General features: G+C 57.6%; 3 protein-coding genes across 4 annotated transcripts; 2 read left to right on the top strand and 1 right to left on the bottom strand.

The window, feature by feature from the left end:
* The first annotated feature begins 9577 nt into the window (after positions 1-9577).
* LOC119251533 (GTPase IMAP family member 7-like) lies at positions 9578-10456 on the top strand. Its single transcript, XM_037518784.1, is given in 3 exon segments — positions 9578-9692; positions 9695-10127; positions 10129-10456. Coding segments are annotated over 3 exon segments (876 nt in total).
* Positions 10457-11244: 788 nt separating this feature from the next.
* Positions 11245-15320, top strand: LOC119251522 (GTPase IMAP family member 3-like). Its single transcript, XM_037518777.1, is given in 4 exon segments — positions 11245-11272; positions 12057-12575; positions 12578-12715; positions 15202-15320. Coding segments are annotated over 4 exon segments (804 nt in total).
* LOC119248681 (GTPase IMAP family member 5-like) lies at positions 15237-19801 on the bottom strand. Of its 2 annotated transcripts, none has more exons than XM_037515566.2 (4): positions 19703-19801; positions 19187-19372; positions 18074-18122; positions 15237-16337 (listed from the first exon to the last, which is right to left on the bottom strand). In XM_037515566.2, the coding sequence occupies exons 3-4, from the start codon at positions 18114-18116 to the stop codon at positions 15451-15453; spliced, it is 930 nt and encodes a 309-aa protein (XP_037371463.1). In that variant the 5' UTR covers positions 18117-18122; positions 19187-19372; positions 19703-19801; the 3' UTR covers positions 15237-15450. The 2 variants fall into 2 exon arrangements, with proteins under 2 accessions (XP_037371463.1, XP_037371455.1); XM_037515558.2 differs by having other exon boundaries at positions 19707-19801.
* Between the last annotated feature and the right edge of the window lie 1963 nt (positions 19802-21764).

The following is a 21764-nucleotide window of genomic DNA, read 5'->3' as shown; positions in this document are numbered from 1 at the left end:
GGGCGCCTTGAAGTACAGGGCCCGGTGGACAGGCGGGGTAGGGGTCTGTGCCCTCGGCCTGGGGTGAGGACGTCACTTGGGGGCTTCCCCCGAAGGAGGGGTTTGGAAATATGCGGGGCTTTGGGGACAGACAGGCAGACGGGTGGGGGACACGGCACAGGAGGATGACTTGGAGGCAGAGAGCATGACCTGGCGGGGAGAGCAGGCAGGTCGCCCGGAGAAGGAGGCGCAGCCCCTGTTTGGTCATCCAGGTGAGCCCCGTGTTTTAGCTCCGCTCACGGGGCGCCGTCAGCAGCATGGAGGTCGGCGTGACTCCTGCTTCCGTATCAGCACAAAGACGCAAAGAGAGGGAGAGTCAGGCCAGTGTTGCTCAGGGACTGAGGTGGGGCCAGGCCTGCGCCTCCTCTCCGGACCCCACGGCCGCGGCTCCGTCTCTCAGAGGCGGCAAAATGGCGGGTGCTGGGCTGGGCCGAAGCCTGAGCCTGATGCGCACCCGAGGGCCCCAGAGCCCAACCCAGGACCGCGGGGAGGGTCTCCTGAGCAGCAGACGCGATGAGTCTCAGCTCCCTAATCTCGGTGGCTGCGGGGCCGGACCCCGAGGCCCGGGCCGTGTCCTCCGGAGCCGCGGGCTGTCGGGGGCCGGGGCGGGAGGGGCGCAGGTGGAGCCTCAGGTGGGACCCGGGTCAAGGTGGGGTCACGGGCGGCCCCGCGGCGCCAACACCGACACCGGGTGGGCCCGGAACGGCCCACTGGCCTCGGGGTCCGGCCCGCAGAGAGGGCGCGGGGGGGGGGGGGGGGGGGGGGTCTCCTCTGCCACGGCCGCCCCCGGGCCCGGGCAGGGTCCGCGGCTGCCGCTCCGCCGCCCGCGCGGGGGGGAGGGACCCCGGGAGACGGAGCCCTCGGGCCGGGGCGGCGGGGCGGGCGCGGGGCCTGGCGGGGGGCGTCGGGCCCCCCTGAGCTCTCGGGGCGCTGGGCCTCCCGCCCCAGAGGACGCGGGTCCCGTGAGCCCCACGCCGAGGCCCCGACTGGTGCTGCCGGCCCCCCCGGAGCTGCGCCCGCCCCTGCTTTTTATGAGAAAGAAAATAAATTTTAATGAATTAATTATGTCATCATTCAGTTTCAAAAATAGTTTTAAAAAATAAGGTTTCTCCATCTCCCCCCGACCCCCCGTCACTCCTCTCCTTCTCTGCGGGGCGACACTGCGCAGGCCTTGCTGGCTGAGGGGACAGAGGACACCCCAGGGAGGGGGGTTGCACCGGGGCCCCAGGAAGAGCCTGGGGAGGGGGGGAGTGAAGGTGAGGACGGGGCTGGGGCCGCAGGGAGCTCTCGGTGCTCCCGGGAGGTGCGGGGAGCCCCAGGAGGGGGAGGTCAGGCTGTGTAGACGAGGCTGGAGCGGGAGGCGGGTGAGCTGTCCAGGACCCACGTGTGTCCTGAGGGAAGTGGGAGCCGCCAGGGGCTGACTGTTCCTGTGTGACCCGCGGGCGGGTGGGGGTTGGGGAGCCCTGTCCCCCCTCCCGCTTCAGGCTGGGCAGGGAGCAGCTCCCCAGGCCTGCTGCTGCCCCCTCACACCCCGCCCCGGCCCCTCGGCCCCTCCGTGCAGGAAGCAGCACTGTGTTCCCCGGAGACCTGGCCGTGACCTTGACAGGCCGCTGCTTCCTGACCCCGTCCTGACACCCCCGGGGCTCAGAGCTCAGCCCCGCTCCCGCCAGGCCCGGGCACAAGACCTGTCCATGTCACTTCTCTGTGAGCTCAGCTCTGCCCCAGGAGACGCGGCTACTGGGCGCTTCCCAAGTGTGAAAACAACCGTGTCTGCCTCAGCGTGTGAACACACACCACAGCCCAGGCCGCGGGGAGGGAGCTCGACCCCCTCACCCCAGCCCCGAGCTCGCCTGGGGGACCCAGAGGGACCGGCCTCCCTCTGCCCAGGCGCACCAGCCCCCCTGCCCTGAGCTGGGCCCCTCCTGAGTGATGGTCTCCCCAGGAGGCTGGTTGGCAAAGGGAGCGACGGGGAGACAGAAAAGGGGCGGGAGGCGCTGAGCAGGAGGCAGAGCCGCTCAGGTGAGGAGCAGACCAGTGCTGCTCAGGGGCTGAGGAGGGGCCAGGCCTGGGCCTGGCCCCAACCCCACGGCCGCGGCTGCGTCTCTCAGAGGCGGCAAAATGGCGGGAGCCGGGCTGGGGCAAAAGCCTGAGCTTGACGCGCACCCGAGGTTCCCCAGAGCCAGACCCGAGACCGCGGGGAGGGTCTCCTGAGCCGCAGACGTGATGAGTCTCAGCTCCATAATCTCGGTGGCTGCAGGGATAAGTGGAGAAGCAGAACTGGGGCCGGAGGGACGTTACCTTTCACCCCATACCACCCCTCTCTCCCCCCCACTCCCGGAACCCCATGTTCCCCACGGGGAGTCTGCGCCTATTCCTCCCCTCCCTGTTCCTTCCCGCCTCCTCGCACACTGTCAGGAGCGTCCTGGGCCCGTCCTCACTGTGCGCGGGGCCTGGGGCAGCAACTGCCTGGACACTCCCCCTCAGTCCCGGCCTGGGCTCCCGACAGGCCCCGGAGGCTCCAGGCCTGAGACCCCCAAGGGAGAGCAGAGCCCCTGGCGCCCCGGACAGGCTGACCCCTGTGCCCAGGCTGCTCCTCGGGGAGCTGCCACACAAGTGAGCACACTCACACACGTACACTCACTCACACACGTGTACTCACTCACACACGTGTACTCACACTCACACACCTGATCACACACACACTCACCCACACACAGTCACAGTGACACCCATACAGTCATCACACACTCACCCACTCACAATACTCAACCACACTCACACACACACACTCACACTCACACCCGGGCTGACCATCCAGCCCCCGTTCACAGTGTCTCCTACTTCAGGTCATAGCTTGAGGCCCTCTGAGGAGGAATTTGTCAGAGCTCGGGTGAGCTGGAGACCAGGCAAGGACGTTCTTTCCTGACAGGTGGGGGGAATGTCAGGGAGCAGGCGAGGTCAGGCTACAGTGGTCAGATGGGTCGCCCGGCCCCTGTCCACTGACGGGATTCTGTCCTGAGAGTCCTCACACAGCAACAGGGTCTGAATTTCCACCAGAGCAGCGTCCCTGCAACAGGGGCCACTAGCTCCTGGCCTTGCTCCACTGCGCAGCTGGGGCCTCTGCCTGAGCCTCCCCTAGATCACCTCTGCCCCTCCATCTGACACAGGGCAGCGAGGGGCACCAGAACTGGCTAAGGATACTGCCCAATAGTTTACCAGTCACTGTCTGAGTTCTTCACCCACACGCACAATTACAAGACTACTCAGGCTCAGGGAACCACAACAATGGGATTTATTTAACAAATCATGGATAAACAAAGAGTCACTGAGGCCAAAAATGGCCTTTACCTCACCCGAAGCTGTGTCCAGTGCTTCTCAGTCCTAAACAAAGCAGCTAAGATGGCGTCTTCCTGCCACTGAGGACACGGGGCTCCTCTCATGAACAATAGGCCATGTGCCCAAGATGCTGTCTTCCCGCCTCTGTTGACCTGGAGCATGCAGGATCCAGACTTGAGGCCAGGCTCAGCCTCACGAAGACAACAGGAGACACAACAGGAGATGCTCCCGGAGCTGCCGGGACCCCCAGCGCAGCACCAGACAAGGGACACTCAGACAGCAGCTGCAGCAGCTAAAAGACCGCCAAACGGCCCCACTCATAGCTCAGCGGGGCACCCAGCACCAGCTCCAGGTGTTCGCCTTCCCTGCCAGGCTGTAACCACAGCAAAACCAGGAACAGTTTCATTTGCTCAGCACCTGCAAAGCCTCTGAACTTCTCCTCTCTGAGGTTGGCTGCTGGAGGCCTCCACCTTCAGAGGCCAGCAAGAGCTTTCTGGAAGATTGGCGTGGTGGGGGCCGGAATCCACAACCCAAATGCTGAAGATCCAAACACCTGAATTCGAAGACTGAATGAATCTGCGCCCCTTATATTATTATCAGTTGCCCCACCCCAAATGCAATACTTTTTAGCATTTTCCCAGAGATGTCTGTCCTCACCAACCACCTTCCAGGCACCGCCACCTGTAACAGTCTATGGCTTTAGCCACAGGTTACACATCCGGCGTCTGTCCCTCCATCTGGTGTCTGACTGTCTCGCCCTCCCAAAGCGGCTGGCAACAGGGCTGTTCTGTCCGTGTGCACTCCCCACACCTCAGCCCGCGCCCCAACACGCACCTGTAAAGGGGAAACTGGCCTGCGTCTCACAGAAGGAGGGGCGTGAGCTGCCACCAGGTCCATGGCCACGGGCAGGACCCACCGGGCTCTGACCCCTGTTGACTTGGGGTGGAATGAGGGCCGTGGTGGATGGCCCGAGTGTCCAGTCTGGGCAGCGAGTTCAGAGCCTCTGCCCAGGTCAGCAGGGCCAGGGCCCACCTACCCGCAACGTCCCCACCGGTCAGACAGGTGGGGGGCTGCAGGCTGCTCCAGAGGAGACCACAGGTGGTGAGCAGACAGGGGGTGGTGGTGACCGATCCCGGGGCTGACAGCAAGGACCCTGACAGGCCACAGTCACCAAAAACCTCTGGTCCCGTGTCCGGCCCAGGGTGGGCAGAGAAGGCTGGTGGGAGACTGAAGGGCAACCCAGTGCTTTTGCTCCCTCCTGGCCCAAATAACCAGGGGCCAGGGTGGCCACAGCCCTTTCTGGAGTTCCGGGTCCTCTTCCCACCTCTCCACAGACCAGTAACCGCCCTGACTTTGCACCTGGGGTCAGTGGGGGTGTAAAGTCACCTGGGGGGCTGGTCAGGAAGAAAGGGGTCCACATCCCTACATCCCTTCCCTCAGGCCCTCCAGGACAGTGTCTTCCACTCTCTTCCCATCTCCTTCCTACAGTTGAATCTCTTTTCCTCACAGCGGTGGCCGCAGCCGGTGCCCGGACCAGCGGGGTCTTGTGGACCAGCCGGAAGTAGCAGGGGCAAAGCCCCTGGACACGGTGGCCGTGGTCAGGGCAGGTCTCTGCACAGACTCCGTGACGGCCACGCAGCCCTGACGGGCGACAGAATCGGCTCCTCCTGATGAGGGCTGACGAGGGTGCCCTCCCGGGACCCGCTGACGTGTCCTTACGACTCCCAGTGTGGCAGATTAGACTTGACCGGGTCAGACCAGCAGGAGGGAAGCCCGTGGGCCCTCGAGGATTGGGCTTGGGATTCCAGGTCGCTGGGTCAGGCAGGTTCCAGTTCTGATGCTGATGGGATGTGGGCTCGTGTTCGCTGCGCCTCAGCCAGCCCTCAGGAAGGGGCGATGCTGGGTGGCAGACGCGTCTCAGAGCTGCGTCTCAGAGCTGCCTCCCGCAAGCAGAGCAGGACGGTCTCCGCCCAGTCCTCGGTCTCGCCTCCTGCACCCACTCCTTCCCATGGGGGAGTTAGATGGGCCCAGGCTCCAGCCTGCACCCCAGGGTGGCTAGAGAGGGTGGGAGACACAGCAGCGCGATCACCAAGCGGCGCCTACATCCTGCTGACAACGCTGTGGATGGCCAGCTCGCTCCAGACGCAGGGACAGCAGGTGCTCACTTCTCCCTCACACAGAGCAAGCCCTTTCCAAAAGGCCAAGAAATGTCTGGAAGGATTGTTGATGTTCTCTATCATTTTATTTTTCGAATTTTGGCTTTGGAATTCCAGCATTCGGGATTGTGTCCTTGGAGTGTAACCCAAACCCTTTTGACTTTCATGATTTCAACACATACCTCCTATAGAAAAACATTTAAGTAGGGATAATAGGAAACAATCTAAATCTCTAAGATTATATTAAAACTCTAAATTGTACATCAAATATATTTTAATTAAGAGAATACACTCTGGGGCCTCCCTGGTCACGCAAGAAGTTTAGGCACAACCTATGAAGCTGTCCGCAACCACTGCAGCACAAGTTGGATGCCTGGCCAGGGAGGGGCCCACATGGCGCAGCAGACCTCTCCTGTCTCCTACTGCTCCCCTCAGCAGTGGATTTCAGTCTATCTGCCTGTTCTTCTCCCCACTCTGTCTCTGGAGAATCCTCTCACACCCCCCACAACTCTGGCCTGTACCCCAGTTATTGTACGCATAAGTAAATAATTTTTTAAATAAAATGAGTGGTTGAAATGTTAAAGGGTTTGCCTGAAAGGGTATCTAACATGCAAAAACAGATGAAAATGTAAACAGAGATAGGGAAACAGCATGACAGTCTCAAAAGGAAATTCTAAAAATCAAAAGTGCCATAGAGAAATGAGAAATGACCTTCTGGCGTTCATTGACAAGTGGACACAACCGTGGAAAGAATTAATGAGCTTGAAGATAATACAAATTCCCCAAATTGAAATGATAAAATAATAGAAAAGATAGAACAGAATATTCAAGAATTGTGTGACAATTTCCAGAGGAGCATAACTGGAATACAAGAAAGAGAGAAAGAGAGAATAAAACATAATAAATCCATCTTCAGGAACAATGGCAGACGAAGTTAATGACACCCCCCAAGCCACAGATGCCGTGATCTAAGAGAAACTGGGATAAATACCAAAACATCCACACTTGGCGTAGAGTATTTAAGCTGCAGAAAGACAAAGACAAAGAGAAAATTTTGGAAAGAGCCCCAAAGATCAAACACTTTACTTACGGAGGAGAGAGGGTAAGAACAGGAGCAGACTGCTCGTCAGAAGCCGTGCAAGGGGCATAGAGAGGAGTAAAATATTGAATGTGCTGAAAGTAGGAAACCACCAAGTAGACTCTGTATCAAAAACAGCCTTCAGGAGTGAATCGTAAAGACTCTCTCACGCAAACAAGAGTCAGGGATTCTATCACCAGCAAACCGGCCCCACAACAAACAGAAGTTTTTTAGGAGGAAGGAAAGTAACACAGGTCAGGAATCAGCTCTACATGAGGAAAGTAAGAGCATTTGTGTAGGAAATCTTTCATGTCTCTTATTCTGACCTGGCCTACTAGGTGATGTTTTGTTCACAGCGATGAAAGGAGCTTCGCATCACACGATGCCAGCACGTGGGTAACTGAAGTGAATGACAGCAGCGTTACGGCAGACGGGAGGCAGGAGCTGGGAATACTCTGTTATAAAGTACCTGGCTGATCCGGGAAGCAGTAGAACATCATTTGAAATTGGCATGAATTATTTGTAAATGTGTATTGCAAACTCTAGAGTAACCACTAATTTTTTTATAAAAGGAAGAACACTTGACATTCTAAGTACAGCACAGACATTTGGCTCCAGGAGCAAGAAGTGTCCCCTGCGTTTCAGACCGTGATAAGTCACAGACCCCACAGGTGGTAGGAGTAACCCTGTGAGAGCTCAAGGTCCTGCACCACCAACATGATGGCTAATTTGTCTGTCAATTGATGGGGTGACCGGATGTTTGGTCAAACCTTCTGGATGTGTCTGTGAGGATGTTTCCCACTGAGAGAAGCACCAGCAGTGGAGGAGATGCACAGAAATTTGCCTTCCTCCACGTGGGTGGGTCTCATGCAATCAGCTCAAGGCCCAAATGGAACAAAATGGTTGATTGAAAGTGAATTCCAGGGGCCTCCCCGGTGGCGCAGCGGTTGAGCGCTGGGTTGCGAAGCTGCCTGTAGCCTCCGCGGCGCTGTTTCGATCCCCGGCTGCTCCCCGGCCACCGGAGGAGGGTCCCGCATGGCGCGCAGACCTCTCCTGCCGCCCGCTGCTCCCCTCAGCAGTGTACTTCGGTCCTTCTGCCTGCTCTGCTCCCTGCTCTGGCTCTGGTGAATTCTCTCACCCTCCCGTGCTTCTGACTGTACCCAGTGCTTGTATGCAGGAAGGCTGTGCATGGCGTGGTCCTCCCCCACACCTGGACCCATCTTAGTGCTCACTGCCACACCTTCCCCAAAGGTGAAGCCTGGACAGCCTTCTGCACCAAGTGCCTGAGATGACCCTCCCAGCAACACCTGCTCCTGGCCTCGGGCACAGACTGGCCACCAGATCTTCCAGCTCCTCAACTGTGGAGTCTTCACCATCAGGGTCACTCTCTATCTGATGCCTCTCCGGGCCCATGATGGTCACGGGCATTTAGCTGTAACCCACACATGAAATTCATAAAGACTGTGATTTGGTTTATGTTACCACTCAGCAAAGGAACAGCTTCTAGAATTCGGAGTCAGATGCCAAAGCTCACTTCAAACACTTTGTCATGATAGATTGCTCTGTCAGGCAACACCACACTGATAAAGAGACGGGAGTGGTGGAGCAGGCTACATGATGCGGGATGCTGCTGAAGAGCAAGATCCTGGCCTTTTTATTGATTCACAGCATCGGTGTAAGGGGGCAGAGCAAAAGGAAAGAGGAAGGAGATGAAGGGGAAGGAGATTAAGGAAAGGGGAGGAATATAGAAGATCAGGGGTTGTGAATCTGCCCTCCAGGTGCTTCTCATCTGCTTGATGACTCGGTGTTGTCATGGAGATCACACCCTAATCCCCCCACCCTGGTTTTATTCTTATCAACAAGGCGTTCCACTGATCAGCTTCTGGGGTCCCTTGTTATACATCTACCCCGGTGTTCCCGGTCATACTCGTGAAGCACACCCTTCCCAGCGTGATCCAGCTTTGTGCTCTTGATGGATCTCAAGGGCACCTTGCGGGGCTCCTGGACCTAACTGACCAGGCCCTTCTGACCTTGCTTAGGATTCAGAACCGTAGGCAACAAAATGGCGGCCAAACAGGCCGCTTAGGATTAGCAGACCCACACTAGGTCACAAGTAACTCCGTCATGCTCTCGTAAATATTGGAGTATTTTTAAACAATGACGTCAAATTTCTCTTTATCTGGGTAACCTGAGAAAATGAGATGCGCCCACCGCCTACACAGAGCAAGCACAAACCCCAGGCAGTGCTCACATCCCGCCCCAAGGGGTTATCCCCTCGGCTGAGCCCCGCGGCCCAGCTGCCCACAGCCCAGTGGCAGCACCCACTCCCCCCTCGAGTCCACACTCTGAGTGCCCGATGCGCCTGCTTTGGGGTAAGGACGCTGTCTCCCCTGCACGGAACGCGAGCTGCTCCCACCAGCGTCCTCAGATCGGTCGTCACGAAGACACCTGAGCCTGTTCCGGATCAGAACGCGCGTGACACCAAAGGAGAAGACAGTGACGTCTAGCGCTGTAGACACTGCTTTCCTGCAGAGCAAGGAGGGCGTGGGTGGAAATGAGAGAGTGAGAGGAAGGGAGTGAAGCAGCGGCCCCAGGAGCCTGCAGCGCGGGTGTGTCCGGAGGGCATGAGAGGAGGAGAGGCTGGGCTAGTTCTCCAGTCTTTTGTTTTTCTTCCATTTCTTTTTTTTGTTTTTTTGGTGGGACCCTCGCCGGTGGCTGGGGATCGAACCAGCGCTGCAGAGGCTGTGGGCAGCCTTGCAACCCAGCGCTCAACTGCTGCGCCACCAGGGGAGGCCCTTTTCTTCCATTTCTTATTGAGATTTCTTATATGAACCATGTTTCTCCCTTGAGCTCCCCCAGCCCCACCTCACCCCTCGGTTCTTAGGATAAACCCCACTTAGTCAGGACGCGCCATTGCTTACAGTGATTCTCTTTCCTCACATTGCCCTCTAGGTCCAACCCGGTGTCCATGGCTGACAGCGAGGACAACACTCTGAGGATCGTGCTCGTGGGGAAAACCGGAAGTGGGAAAAGTGCCACAGCGACCACTCTCCTGGGGAAGAATGTTTTTGAATCTAAAATGGCACCCACGCTGTTACCAAGACGTGCCAGGTAGAATCCCAGGTATGGCTGGGGAGGAGCCCTCTACTTGTCGACACCCCGGGGCTCTTTGACACCAAGGACACCCTGGACACCACCTGCTTGGAGATCAGCCGGTGCGTCCTGCACTCGGCCCCGGGGCCCCACGCCGTAGTCATGGTGATGCAGCTGGGCTGCTGCACAGAGGAAGAGCAGAAAACTATCAAGTTGATCAAGAACGTCTTTGGGGATTCTGCCATGAAGCACATGATCTTCTTGTTCACGCACAAGGATGATTTGGGGGACGATAGCCTGAGTGAGTTTATAGCACAAGGACCCGAGCCGCTAAGAAGCATGGTCAGGGAGTGTGGGGGCCGCTGCTGCGCCTTCAACAACAGGGCGGGGGAGGCCGAGAAGGAGGCTCAGGTGCAGGAGCTGGTGGGTGAAGATGGTGCAGAGCAACGGAGGGGCCTGCTTCTCTAACAACATCTACGAGGACATGGAGAAAAAGCTCAAAGAAAAGGAGGAGAAGTTGAAGCAAAAGTACATGGAGCAATTACATGAAAAAATTAAACAGGTAGAAAAGGAAGATGCTGATAAACCAAGGGAAGACAGGGAAAGGAAAATCGAAGCGCTGCAGAGGCAATGGGAAGAGCAGAGCAAAAATGCAAGGGATGAAGCTAAGGGCGGTGTGCTTGACGACATTGTGAATTTTGTAAATTGGGTCAAGGATAAACTGTCAGGAGTATGGGACGGGTTTTGGGAGTAATGTCAGCCTCAGCTTCCTTCCCAGTCTGCGGTGACGCTAATGCGGTACGTGCGTCCCCACGTGAGGCCGTGGCAGTGTCTCCTGTCTTCCTTGTCCCTGCACCCTGACCTTGCTCCCGCCGTTGAGCAGAGGGGTCTGTGTCCCTCCCTGACGTGGGTGAACAGCAGGTGGCTGACGCAGCCCCAGGACTTCTCAGGTGGAGCCGGAACCTGCCCCCTGCTCCCTTGGGTGCTCACCCTTGGACCGGCCACCATGTGGTGAGCAAGCCCACGGGACCACCGAGAACCCTCCATGGACAAGAGGTCCACTCACTGGCCCATCCAGGCTGACCTTCCATCTGCAGCACAAGTGAGGTGCTCCCGTCATGCAGACGCTTAGGGAGGGGCCCGTCTGCAGCACGCAAGGGCACGCTTGCAGGCAGCCGTGAGTCTGGCAGGACTGACCGTAAAGTGACGGGAGCCCAGAGGCCTGGAGCTGGCAGGCAGCGGTGCTCTCACTGGTTAGGTGTTCAGGGTGGACGCTGCATTTTCAGTGCCCCCCCGTGAGCTACTCACGGCGACAGGAAGCCCTTGCGGCTGCATCCATGCTGGGCTGTGCGTGAACCTCCCGGGAGCCCAGGCTGTGGGGTGGGGCCGGGTCCCCGCAGACCTGGTCTGGTGTCCCTCCTGCATGTCCCACCTTCAGTGGCTGTTTCTTCCCACCCCTGTTTCCTCTATAAATGTGGGGATTTGTGGGGCATGCCCAGCCACTCCAGTGTGGGCCGTCCCTGCGTGTCCTTCTAGGGCATCATGGAAGAAGGGCTTCAGGACGGAGAAGGTGCCTCCAGACAAGGCAAGGGTCTTGCGAGCTTTTTATGAACTTGGGGGCCAGGACCTGAGCATCGGGGAGCAAACTCCCCTCCTTGGGGTGACTCAACTTATCAGCAACGCAGGACATGCATCTCCCCAGGAAATGTCACGTGGTGGGCTATTTGCTTTGATGTTCTCCGTAGTGAGGTTACATTTTTCTAGTAAAACCCTGTCATTTTGTAAGACAGAGATCAGGCAGGAAGGACAGGAGTGGAAAGTAGGGGCCAATCAACTCCTGGTTGTGGGAGGCCCTGAGCATCACTTTGGGTGGGAACAAAATAGAGAGAAGGTTCTAGAAGGGCGGCGGCAGTCGTGGAGGAAAGAGCCCAGGGGCTCTGCCCAGCTGGGGTGATGTGGCCTCCCAGCCCTGCCTGAGTTCCTTTCTTGCTTTTGTTGAGGGGCAGTTGGGGTTCTCGGTGCAGCCCCGTGACGGCAGGAGGGCATGAGGCCTCCTTGGCGCCGCAGCCTGGGTGGGAAGCAGCAAATCTCTCTCAGTCTGGAGGCCGGGAGGTCCAAGGTCAAGGTGCTGGTGGATTTGCGTCTGGGGAGGACCCACTCCTGGGGCTGTGTCCTCACCTGGTGGAGAGAGGCCCCTGGACTCCTCTACTTACAGGGACACTATCCCCTAATCACGGGGGCTCCACCCTCACGACCCCATGGAAACCAAACCTCCTTCCAGAGGCCCTCATGCTGGGGACGGGTTTCAGCTGAGGAACCCAGAGGGAGGCAAACCTGCTTTCATGCCCCCACAGGAGGAGGAGAGTGCTCAGGGCCAGGGCAGGCCCCGCTGAGGATCGTGCTGGTGGGCAAGACGGGCTGCGGGAAAAGCGCCACCGGGAACAGCATCCTCCACTGGCAGGTGTTCGAGTCCCGGCTGGGGGCCCAGGCCGTGACCAGGAGGTGCCAGAGGGAGGCGGGCACCTGGAACGGGAGGAGCCTCCTGGTGGTCGACACGCCCCCCATCTTTGAGGCAGAGGCTCAGACAAGGGAGATAGCCCAGGACGTCGGGGACTGCTACCTGCTGTCCATCCCCGGGCCCCACGCGCAGCTGCTGGTGACCCAGCTGGGCCGCTTCACGGAGCAGGACACGCAGGCCGCGAGGAAGGTGAAGGAGGTCTTCGGGGCAGAAGCCATGAGACACGCGATTGTCCTGTTCACCCACAAGGAGGACCTTGGCGACGGGTCCCTGCACGATTACGTGGCCGATACAGACAACCAGAGCCTGCGGGCGCTGGTCCGGGAGTGCGGGAGGCGCTACTGTGGCTTCAACAACTGGGCACGGGGGAGGAGCAGAGGGTGCAGCTGGGGGAGCTGATGGTCCTGGTGGCGCAGCTGGAGAGGGAGCTGCAGGGCGCCTCCTTCCTCAAGGGCTCTGAGCCCTCCAAGGACCAGACACTCTGCAAAAAAGGGGGTGTTTGTCTTGTTTGTTCTGCTGACCTGTTCCTGTTTCTCTTGCCATCTTCCACCCTCTTTCACTCCAGCTGGCATCTGCACGTCAGAGCATGTTCTAAACAACACCCCGTGGGTTCACGGTCCTCGAGTCACCGATTCTGGAATGAATGTCCTGTCCACAGAGAACAGGCTGCTGTCCCTGCAGGTCCCTCCCTTCTGCCTCGGACACTCCTGGGGGGCCTGGACTCTGCCTGGCTGGCACCGAGCCCTGTGCTCCAGCAGAGGACAACAGCCCAGCCCCGGGCCGCCTGGTGGCCTGCAGGCGCCAACCTTAGTCTCTTTGCCCCGACGAGCTCATGGATGGGTGTGATGCCTCGTTTTAGGCCAACGAGTCCCTCAGAAAGACAGTCTCTGTCTCAGATCCTTCTTGGATCTGAGGGTGATGTCTGGAGCGCCAGCCGGCATCTTGCCACTAGGGTGGGGTGAAGTCAATGCTTGAGAGTAGAACAGAGATGACACAGACCTGAACCCCTGAGTCACTGCTCCCGAAGCCCAACTTACCTCTGAATTCCCCATTATTTCAGAATAAATTCCCTTATTGATTAAGCTATTTGAGTTTTGGTCTTTTTCTTACCTACATTTGAAAGCATTTGACTCCATATTTCTTTTTTTTTAATGATTTTTTTTTAAGATTTATTTATTTATTTATACAAGCACTGCGTATAGTCAGAAGCGCAGGAGGGTGAGAGAATTCACCAGAGCCAGTGTGGGGGACAGAACAGGCAGACAGACGAAATACACTGCTGAGGGGAGCAGTGGGCAGCAGGAGAGGTCTGCACGCCATGTGGGACCCTCCCCGGTGGCCGAGGATGGAACCGGCGCTGCAGAGGCTGCGGGCAGCTTCGCAACACAGCGCTCAACCATTGTGCCACCAGGGAGGCCCGACTCCATATTTTTTTTTTTTTAAATCCTTAAGCCTCTCACGGTTCCTCTGAAATATGAGAACACGCGTCAGGGTGGAGGACATGGCCTGGGGACAAGGGACCAGATTTCTCTTGTTCTTAGATTTCGGTGGGACCCGGGGCCTGCTCAGGGGCCTGGTCAAGTAACTGCTCACAGACTCTGAATGAAGTGACAGATACTCAGAGCAGGACTGTTTGGGAGAATATGGGGGAGGAGGCAGGGCCGGGTGGTGGGGTGGGGGGGGGTACGGAGCAGGAACACACAGCTCAGGAGCTCACTCCCAAGGAATTTTTTTCCTGAACATTCCCCCTGAGTAAAGGGCTGGCCAACCCTTCTCCTCCACGGCTGCTTATCTCCAGGTCACGCTCCAACCTCTGCTCCTCCCACATCCACAAAGGCGGGGGCCCTCTGGGTCACAGGCAGCGCTGCTTGTGGGCAAAGTGTGGGTGCTCTGTTCCCCATGGGAGCCTGGGAATGACCATTGGCACCCTGGCGGGAGCCACCCTCCTATAGCCCTGCCCTTGACACTTCCTCAGGCCTGGATCACGCATCAAGGGTCTTTCCTACAGGGAGGATGGGATCCCCCCGCGATTGTCTCCCAGACTGGACATGCCCCAGAGGCCTTCACGGCCACACATCCAGATCTGAAGTCTTCACCTTTCTGCTCTCCCTCCGCAGGCCCTGGGGGTGACGGGAGCACAGTCACCAGATGCCCAGGATGACACTGGCTGCCTCCCCGACTGCTGTCCCTCCACCTCCTCTGTGCCTCAGGCCCATCCTCCCCTCCCTGCTCCGCTCCCATCCACACAGCCCTGGTTCTGACCCCCCAGATGGGATTCTTTCTCCCCAATACTCCCCCAGTCCCCAGGCTTGCCTTGTATTTCCAACCACCATGTGCAATCTTCCCAGTACACCAACCCTTGCCCTGTGACATAGCCCTTGGCCCTGGTAGCCCAGGCCCTGCCAGTGCCATCTCTCCCTGCACCCTCTCTCCATGGCTGATCCCACTCCCTTCCTGGGCTGTGGCCTGCCTCAGCCTGAAGTGACTCCTGGGAGAGGCCAGCACCACCCTGTCCAGGGAGCCTCTGAAGGGCCAAGTATAACCTTTTGTTGGCTGACACCCCACTTCCAAGCAACATCACGTTTACCCCATTTTTCTATGACTTCATCCCCAGTGACTTCTTCCAAGCAGGAACCTTGTGTTATCTACCTTATGTTCCTTGCTCCCAGCAGAGAGCTGGGCACTCATGGTCCTGTCTTAGTGTCTGTGTAGCAGGACCAAGTGGAGCCAGGAGGGATGGACAAATTAGGTTGGGCAGTCTGGGAAGGCTGCATGGAGGGGGTGGTCCTTGGCCTGAGAACTCTTCAAGGGTTTGAGGAGGTTACATCTGGGCCCTTGCGCAGGCTGTGAATCACTTACTTGCAGCCCTGGAGAGTAACACAGCAGCTTTACTGCCCACGGAGGACGATGGACAGAGCTCACAGAACCAGCCCTGTGCCTGCGCCCCCTCCCCCCCTCCCCTCCCCTCCCCTCCTGCCTAGGCCCCTCAGCCCCTCGGCCCGCGCCCTTCCTGCAGCCAGGCTCCAGGGCTGTGGCCAGGTCCCTGGGGTTCACCCTCAGACTTTTTAACAACAACCAGAGACGCCAGCTTTTCCTCTAGGCTTTATTTACTGAAAAGGGCTGCGATCCTGCCGGGGGAGGGGCTGAAAGTGCCCTCACGAAGGGAAGGGAAGCCCCGACGGGCAGCGGGCGGCTCTGAAGGGAAGGCGCGCAGAGCGTGTCCCCTGTGCTCAGTGGCCACCAGCCCCAAAGTAAATTAAAAGGGCAACAGAAACCAACACGCACACGCCAAGGAAGGCAGAAGTTCCGGGGTGAGACATCACCCAGCTCCAGACTCTGAGGAACCCCCTCATCACCCCTGAGCTCTGGGTCTCTCTCAGCTCTTCCTTCTGCTTTTCCACCTGTGCCTGCACCTTGGCCAGGAAGGCCCTGAGCTCCTGCCCGCAGGCCCCGCCCCTGCCCCGCAGCAGCAGCAGCTCAGCCTCCGAGAAGAGGCTGTTTCTGAGGTGGGCGCCCTGCAGCTCCCTCTCCAGCTGCTCCACCAGGGCCATCAGCTCCCCCAGCTGCACCCTCTGCTCCTCCCCCGTGGCCCGGTTGTTGAAGCCACAGTAGCGCCTCCCGCACTCCCGGACCAGCGCCCGCAGGCTCTGGTTGTCTGTATCGGCCACGTAATCGTGCAGGGACCCGTCCCCCAGGTCCTCCTTGTGGGTGAACAGGACGATCGCGTGTCTCATGGCTTCTGCCCCGAAGACCTCCTTCACCTTCCTCGCGGCCTGCGTGTCCTGCTCCGTGAAGCGGCCCAGCTGGGTCACCAGCAGCAGCGCGTGGGGCCCGGGGGCGGACAGCAGGTAGCAGTCCCCGACGTCCTGGGCTATCTCCCTTGTCCGAGCCTCTGCCTCAAAGATGGGGGGCGTGTCGACCACCAGGAGGCTCCTCCCGTTCCAGGTGCCCGCCTCCCTCTGGCACCTCCTGGTCACGGCCTGGGCCCCCAGCCGGGACTCGAACACCTGCCGGCGGAGGATGCTGTTCCCGGTGGCGCTTTTCCCACAGCCCGTCTTGCCCACCAGCACGAGCCTCAGTGAGGACGAAGCTGTGATCCTGTCATCTCCTGCCCAGCCTGTGTGTGAAAGAAAGAGGGAGCTTTCTGTGCCCTACTGAGTAATTCTGAGGATTCTGGTCACAGCTCCTCATGGACGCCCTGGGCCTCTTTCCCAGATGGACAGTCCTATTGGAACACGTGCCAAGTTTTGTAGGCAACGTAGGAGGCTCTTGGGCAGAAGGGGACCCCCAGGGCAAGCCCCGGCTGTACCAGTAACAGGGGGGTCCCCAGGAAACGGGGAGGTTCCAGGTTTCCTGCGCCACCCCAAGGAGGGTGGACTGAGCAGAGAGAGAAGAAGCTGCAGAGGAGACTGAGGATGGAAGGAAGCAGGATGGAGCCAGAAGGAGCCCTGGAGGAGGCACATGGAGCAGAGACACGTGAAGAAACTGCGCTTGTGTTTTGGTCGTGGACTGGGTGACTCAGATGTGGGGGAGACCCGTGGGGAGGTGACAATGGCAGTTTTCGTCTTGACTTTGATTTTGCTCTTTTCCCTCCAGACGTGTCTGGTTGTTTCTGACCCTTTTCTGTGGGTCCCCACTGGAAGGTGCCTTAGACTTGGGACAGGCTTTGGGGCCTTGCTCTGGGCCAATCCTGCTTGGGTGGACTTTTACCCACGAGGGGACAGGTCACTTTGGGTGCTTGATTTAAAAACAAGATTCTTTGCCTTTCCTGTCTTGTTCACTAATTGTGATAAAGTTTCTTCCTATTAAAGTCTCATATGTTTTCTGTTGATGCAGCAGATGGCAGAACCTATTTAGAGCAGGCAGATTTTCCGGGACTGGGCTGCCCCCTCTCTGCCCTGTAACATACCCACAGCCCAGAGTGAGTCCTGCTACTCCAAGGAGGGGGCCCCATGCCCGTCCTCCAGAGCAGCCCCCGGGCCTGCAGAAAAAGGGCTTCCATGGATGGTTCTTACCAGCTTCAGGCTGAATAACGTGAATTAGAAGTCACGAGTGAGAAAACCCCCAGGTGTGCTCGGGTGGAAGCACCCACAGCTCAGCCTGGGGAGAAAGGAAGTCTCCAAGGTCGCGGCCTCGTGACCTCCACCCAGGGTCAATTGGGGGGGTGTGCCCTTTGGGTGGGGAGTTGGGTGTTGAAATGGGGAAGCCTGAAGGGTCTGAGTTGATGTCAAGGAGAGCCTGGCAGTGACCTCGGGTGGGTGGGGAAGATGTTCCAGGACACGTGCTGGGAGGATCATCTACTGGGCTGATGGGAATCCGGGAAATTATAACAAAAGTGGAGCTGGAGAGGGTGACCTGGAACCAAGAACTAGCACGTTGAAGGTCTGAAGAGATGAGAACCCAAGGATTGCTGCGTTTGGGGAGCCCAGATGAATTTAGTTCCTCAGGCTCCTCAGGGCCCTGGTTTATTCCTCCTGCTGCAGTGGTTTTCCTGTCCTTCAGGAGCAAAATGATAACTAAACCTCCGAGGGGAAGGTTTCCTCTCTTCAGCTGAGAGCAGGAGCAGAAGCAGCAGCAGAAATCATTGTCTCACAATTCAGTTCCAAATCCTCCACCCTGTGGCCAGAAGTTTCATCTCCATGTTTCCCACAGGCCGCGCCGGGCGCCCCCCCCCCCAGGGCATGTGATGGTGGAGGCAGGCGGGGGACAAAGAGCAGCTGCCTCTCTCGCCTTCAGGTTAAACCACTGGCTTCTGCTGCCGTGTTTAAGGGAGGGGCAGGGGCATGTGGGGGAGATAGTGAGCCCCCCACACCCCCAGGGCCGGAGGTCTCCAGTGCTTTGGGGCTTTCTCACCTTCAGCCATAGTCCCGTAGCTGCTCTTCTGAAGGCCTTCCATTCCCTTCTGGAATAAAAACAGAAATGAAAAGTCGAGAAGGTCTGAGAACACCTCACATTCAGACACCTGAGCATCGTTATCCTCGGGGAACTATCTCCTTGGGCCATTTTCTATTTTATTTCTATTGTATTTTCAAGCATCTGTAAATCACTCAGCAGCCGGGGGGGAGGCTGTGTCACACCCTGGACTGGAGCGTCTCTCTCCCCTCTTCTCACTCCTTACGAGAAAGCAGAAACTGTTTTTAAACAAATCCACGGAGGGTCTCCTCTCCCCTTGAGAAAGCATGAAGTGAAGAACGCATTCCCCTGGGGGGACAGTGGCCAAGCGCCCTAAGAGTCTCCTCCACTCCTCTGGCCCATCCCTGTGTTTTCCGGGACCCAGGTCACGGCTCTAGTTCCGTGAGTGTGAGTCTGTGACACTTTCCCCCACAGGCTCGGCCGATAAAGGGATGGATTTCTTCCATCCACTCCCCTGAACTCGGGTGGGCCTCAGGCTGAGTCCCTCATCTTGTCACCATGAGTGTGTATTGGGGAGAAGGGGGCAGAGGCGACGAGGGAACTTGTAGCTCGTGGGGTGGGAGATACTGAGGCCACATCTGCCCTACGGGACCTCAAGGATCTGCTCCCCTCCCCCAGGGTCACTGGGCCACGGACACTCCAGGACGGGCTGCGGGGAGGGAAATGAGAAGTGAGGAGGGTAAGATGAGGTGTGTGTCCTGGCCTGGTTCCCGCAGCAGGGAGTGCTGGGGGTTCCCTTTTCCCATCTGACAACCGGGTTGAAAATATTGGTCCAGCTTTATGGAATCCTGCGTGGCCCCGAGACCCCCTGGGCTAAGAAGTAGAGGATCTGCTGGCCCAGGCCGGCGCGGTGGCCGTGGCTGAGTGGGACTGTGGGGTGCTGCTTCCCACACTGGTTTTCCACCCACCTAGACCTGCTCTTGCCCAGAATGCGCCCACCATCGCCTGGAGGTGGGGTAACCTGTGTGAGACCCCACCAGAAACCAGAGGCAAGAACTAAGCTGTGCTCTCTGGGTCCCCATAGATGTGGGGACCCTCCCTGGCTCCCCTTACCAGGCGCAGTGCTGCGGGCTAGCTGCTCCGAGGCTGTGGGCAGCGGGACAGGGCGGTCCTTGGGAAGAGTCCTGTCTGCCAAGGGACAGACCCGGGAGCCAGTGGTGCTCAGTGAGGGCGCAGCAGGAAGCCTGGCGGATGCAGTTAAGGAGGAGCCTGCGTGTGGCTGAATGGCGCAGAGCACAGCTGCAGGGAAAAGAAAACAGAAAGATTGAGGAGTGGATCCCCAGCCCCCCAGCAGAAGGGAATCTCTTCCCGGGGTCACAAACTGTCACAAACAGGACCCAGTCCTAGGAGACTCAGCTCCCCTTAACCAGAGCTTCCTGCTAAACCTGCCCTAGTCAGCCCCCCACCCCCATTTCCTTTTCAGAACTTGTTAAAATAAGGAGGGAGAAAATTTGGAGGGAAAAAATGAAGAAGGCAGACGGGGCTCCAGATGCAGAAAGGCCTCCCCTCCACCCAGAACATCCCTTGTGGGGTGGCCGTCGCCCCCCTCGGCCCCCATCCCGGGAGTACCTACTCTGGCGACTCTCCGGCCCTGCCTCCTCAAGCTGCAGCCCCCAGAAGGCTCCTGCTGACCAGGGACAGAGAGGGCTGCCGTCCCCAGGGGGCGGGGAGAGCCGCTCCCAGGAGGCGCCTCTGACCAGCTCTCCATGCGCTGCAGGGCGGCTCTGCGCTCCCACTGGTCAGACCAGCCCGTGCTCAGGGGCTGGAGCTTAAGGGCGTGTATTCAAGGGGGGACCCCTGGCCGCGCCGTTTGTCTACCCAGGGCTCCCCGAGAGCGTCATGAGCGTGAAACCACCGAGCTGCACAGTGAGCCGGAGAGCACAGTGCGCGCGGCCAGGGGCCTCTCCCGAAGTCTGTGCATGTCTCCCTCCACTTCTGAAGTAAGAACAATCGGGGGAAACAAAACAATCACTTGCCAACCCAGAAAGACTCTCCCCTAAAATGAAGAGAAAGAGCGATTTTACTATCAAGTGAGCATTGAGCTCGGCGGCCGTGAGGCGCAGCACAGGCAAACCCCAGAGACGGCCCAGCCCAGGAACCCTTCTGTGAAACCCCCCCGCATCCATGGTCTCAGGATCAATCACGCTGGTCCTCACACGGAGGGTCAGCCAGCCCACTAGCTGTTACCACAGTTCATCTCACACTCACACGGTGATGGGGAGGGGGCGCCTGTGTTCCCTGATTGCCTTTATTCAAAGGAAAAGTCAACTTCTCATCTCTTCATGACGAGAGTTGGGGCTGCAGGGAGCTGGGCGTCTTGAAGTCAGGCTCCTCCCTTCGCTCCGAGCCCGAGTGGTTGCTCCCTGCCTTCAGGCTCACCTTCACAGAGATGCCTCTCCCGTCCTTGTTCTACACAGACAATCACATCACCTCGGAGTAAAGACTTGACTATGTCCCTTCCAATCTGCGTGATTTTTCTGTCTTTTCTTTGCGGCCTTGTGTCGCTGGCTGGACGTCCATTCTGATGCTGAACAGGAGGGAGGATGAAGCTGACCTTGAGGGAGAATCATCGTCTTACACCTTCTTTTCTTACTCACTTTCAGCCTCTGTGCTTTACTGATGACTAAGAGATCTAAAGTCTCCCCGTATAACTTTGCATTTGTCTATTTAGCCTTTTGATTTGTTTCGTTTTTTCTTCCTGTATTTGGAAGCTGCTGGGGGTGGATCATGTTTGGGACTGCTGGGTCTTCCTGGAGAGTCCACACATCAGCCTTAGTAACGTCTGTCTTTATTGTTTAATAGTCCTTGTTCTATGGATGAACTTTCTACTCATATAGTAATTCATATAGTAATTTTCTTTTCATAACTGTGTTTATGATATTCCTTTCCCCATTCTTTTACCTTTACACTGTGTTTTTATGCTAGGCAGAATTCTAGGATGGGGCCCAAGATCATGCCCTCCCCCCTCCAGCTGTGTACAACCCTGGCTCACCCCCTCCCCTTGCATGTGGGCAAAAGTGTGAATAAGGTGGATGTTACTGTCTTGGTTACATAGCAAAGAAAAAGAGACTCTTAATAACATCTGTACACATAATTAAGCTTCCTAATCAGTTGGTTTTGGCTTAGTCCAAGGGAGGCTTGTGCTGGATGGGTCTGGCCTCACTAAGAAAAGGATAATCCTGCCAGCTTGGAGGAAAGCAAATGTCTATGTTGTGAACTGCCTGTGAGGAGAATCAGCCTCCAGGAGATTCTAGAAGGACTGCAGTCCTGTAACTGCAAGCAGCTCAATTCTGCCAACAACCTGAGTACATTTAGGGAAGGGCCTGGAGCTCCTGGTGAGAACACAGCACGGCAGCACTTGGTGGAAACTGAGCAGAGGGCTCGCATAAGCCTCGGACCTGGCCCACAGACACTGTGCGATAATAAATGTAGGTTTCCTTATGCTCCCAGGTCTGTGTGTGTCCTTATTTTACAGAGCCTGGCTGATTGGCTAGGCAGCAACAGAAAATAAATACATTTGTAGTATTTACAATGAGTTTCTTGTAAATAGCATATAACTGGTTTCTTTCATCCAGTGTTATGGTCTCTGCTTTTTATTCTGGGGCATTTAACCATTTATCACAGTCTACCT

Source organism: Talpa occidentalis, unplaced genomic scaffold (genome assembly GCF_014898055.3).
Source record: "Talpa occidentalis isolate TD23 unplaced genomic scaffold, MPIMG_talOcc4v2.1, whole genome shotgun sequence".
NCBI classification, from domain to species: domain Eukaryota; kingdom Metazoa; phylum Chordata; class Mammalia; order Eulipotyphla; family Talpidae; genus Talpa; species Talpa occidentalis.
Note: the sequence above shows the minus strand (reverse complement) of the source record. Positions and strands in the feature narration are given on the sequence as shown.

Bases quoted from the DNA above. Each gene is read 5' to 3' on its own strand.
- LOC119248681 (XM_037515566.2), bottom strand. From the start codon at position 18,116: ATGGAAGGCCTTCAGAAGAGCAGCTACGGGACTATGGCTGAAG. The intron at 16,338-18,073 runs GTGAGAAAGCCC...TTTCACACACAG, and splicing joins CTACGGGACTATGGCTGAAG to GCTGGGCAGGAGATGACAGG.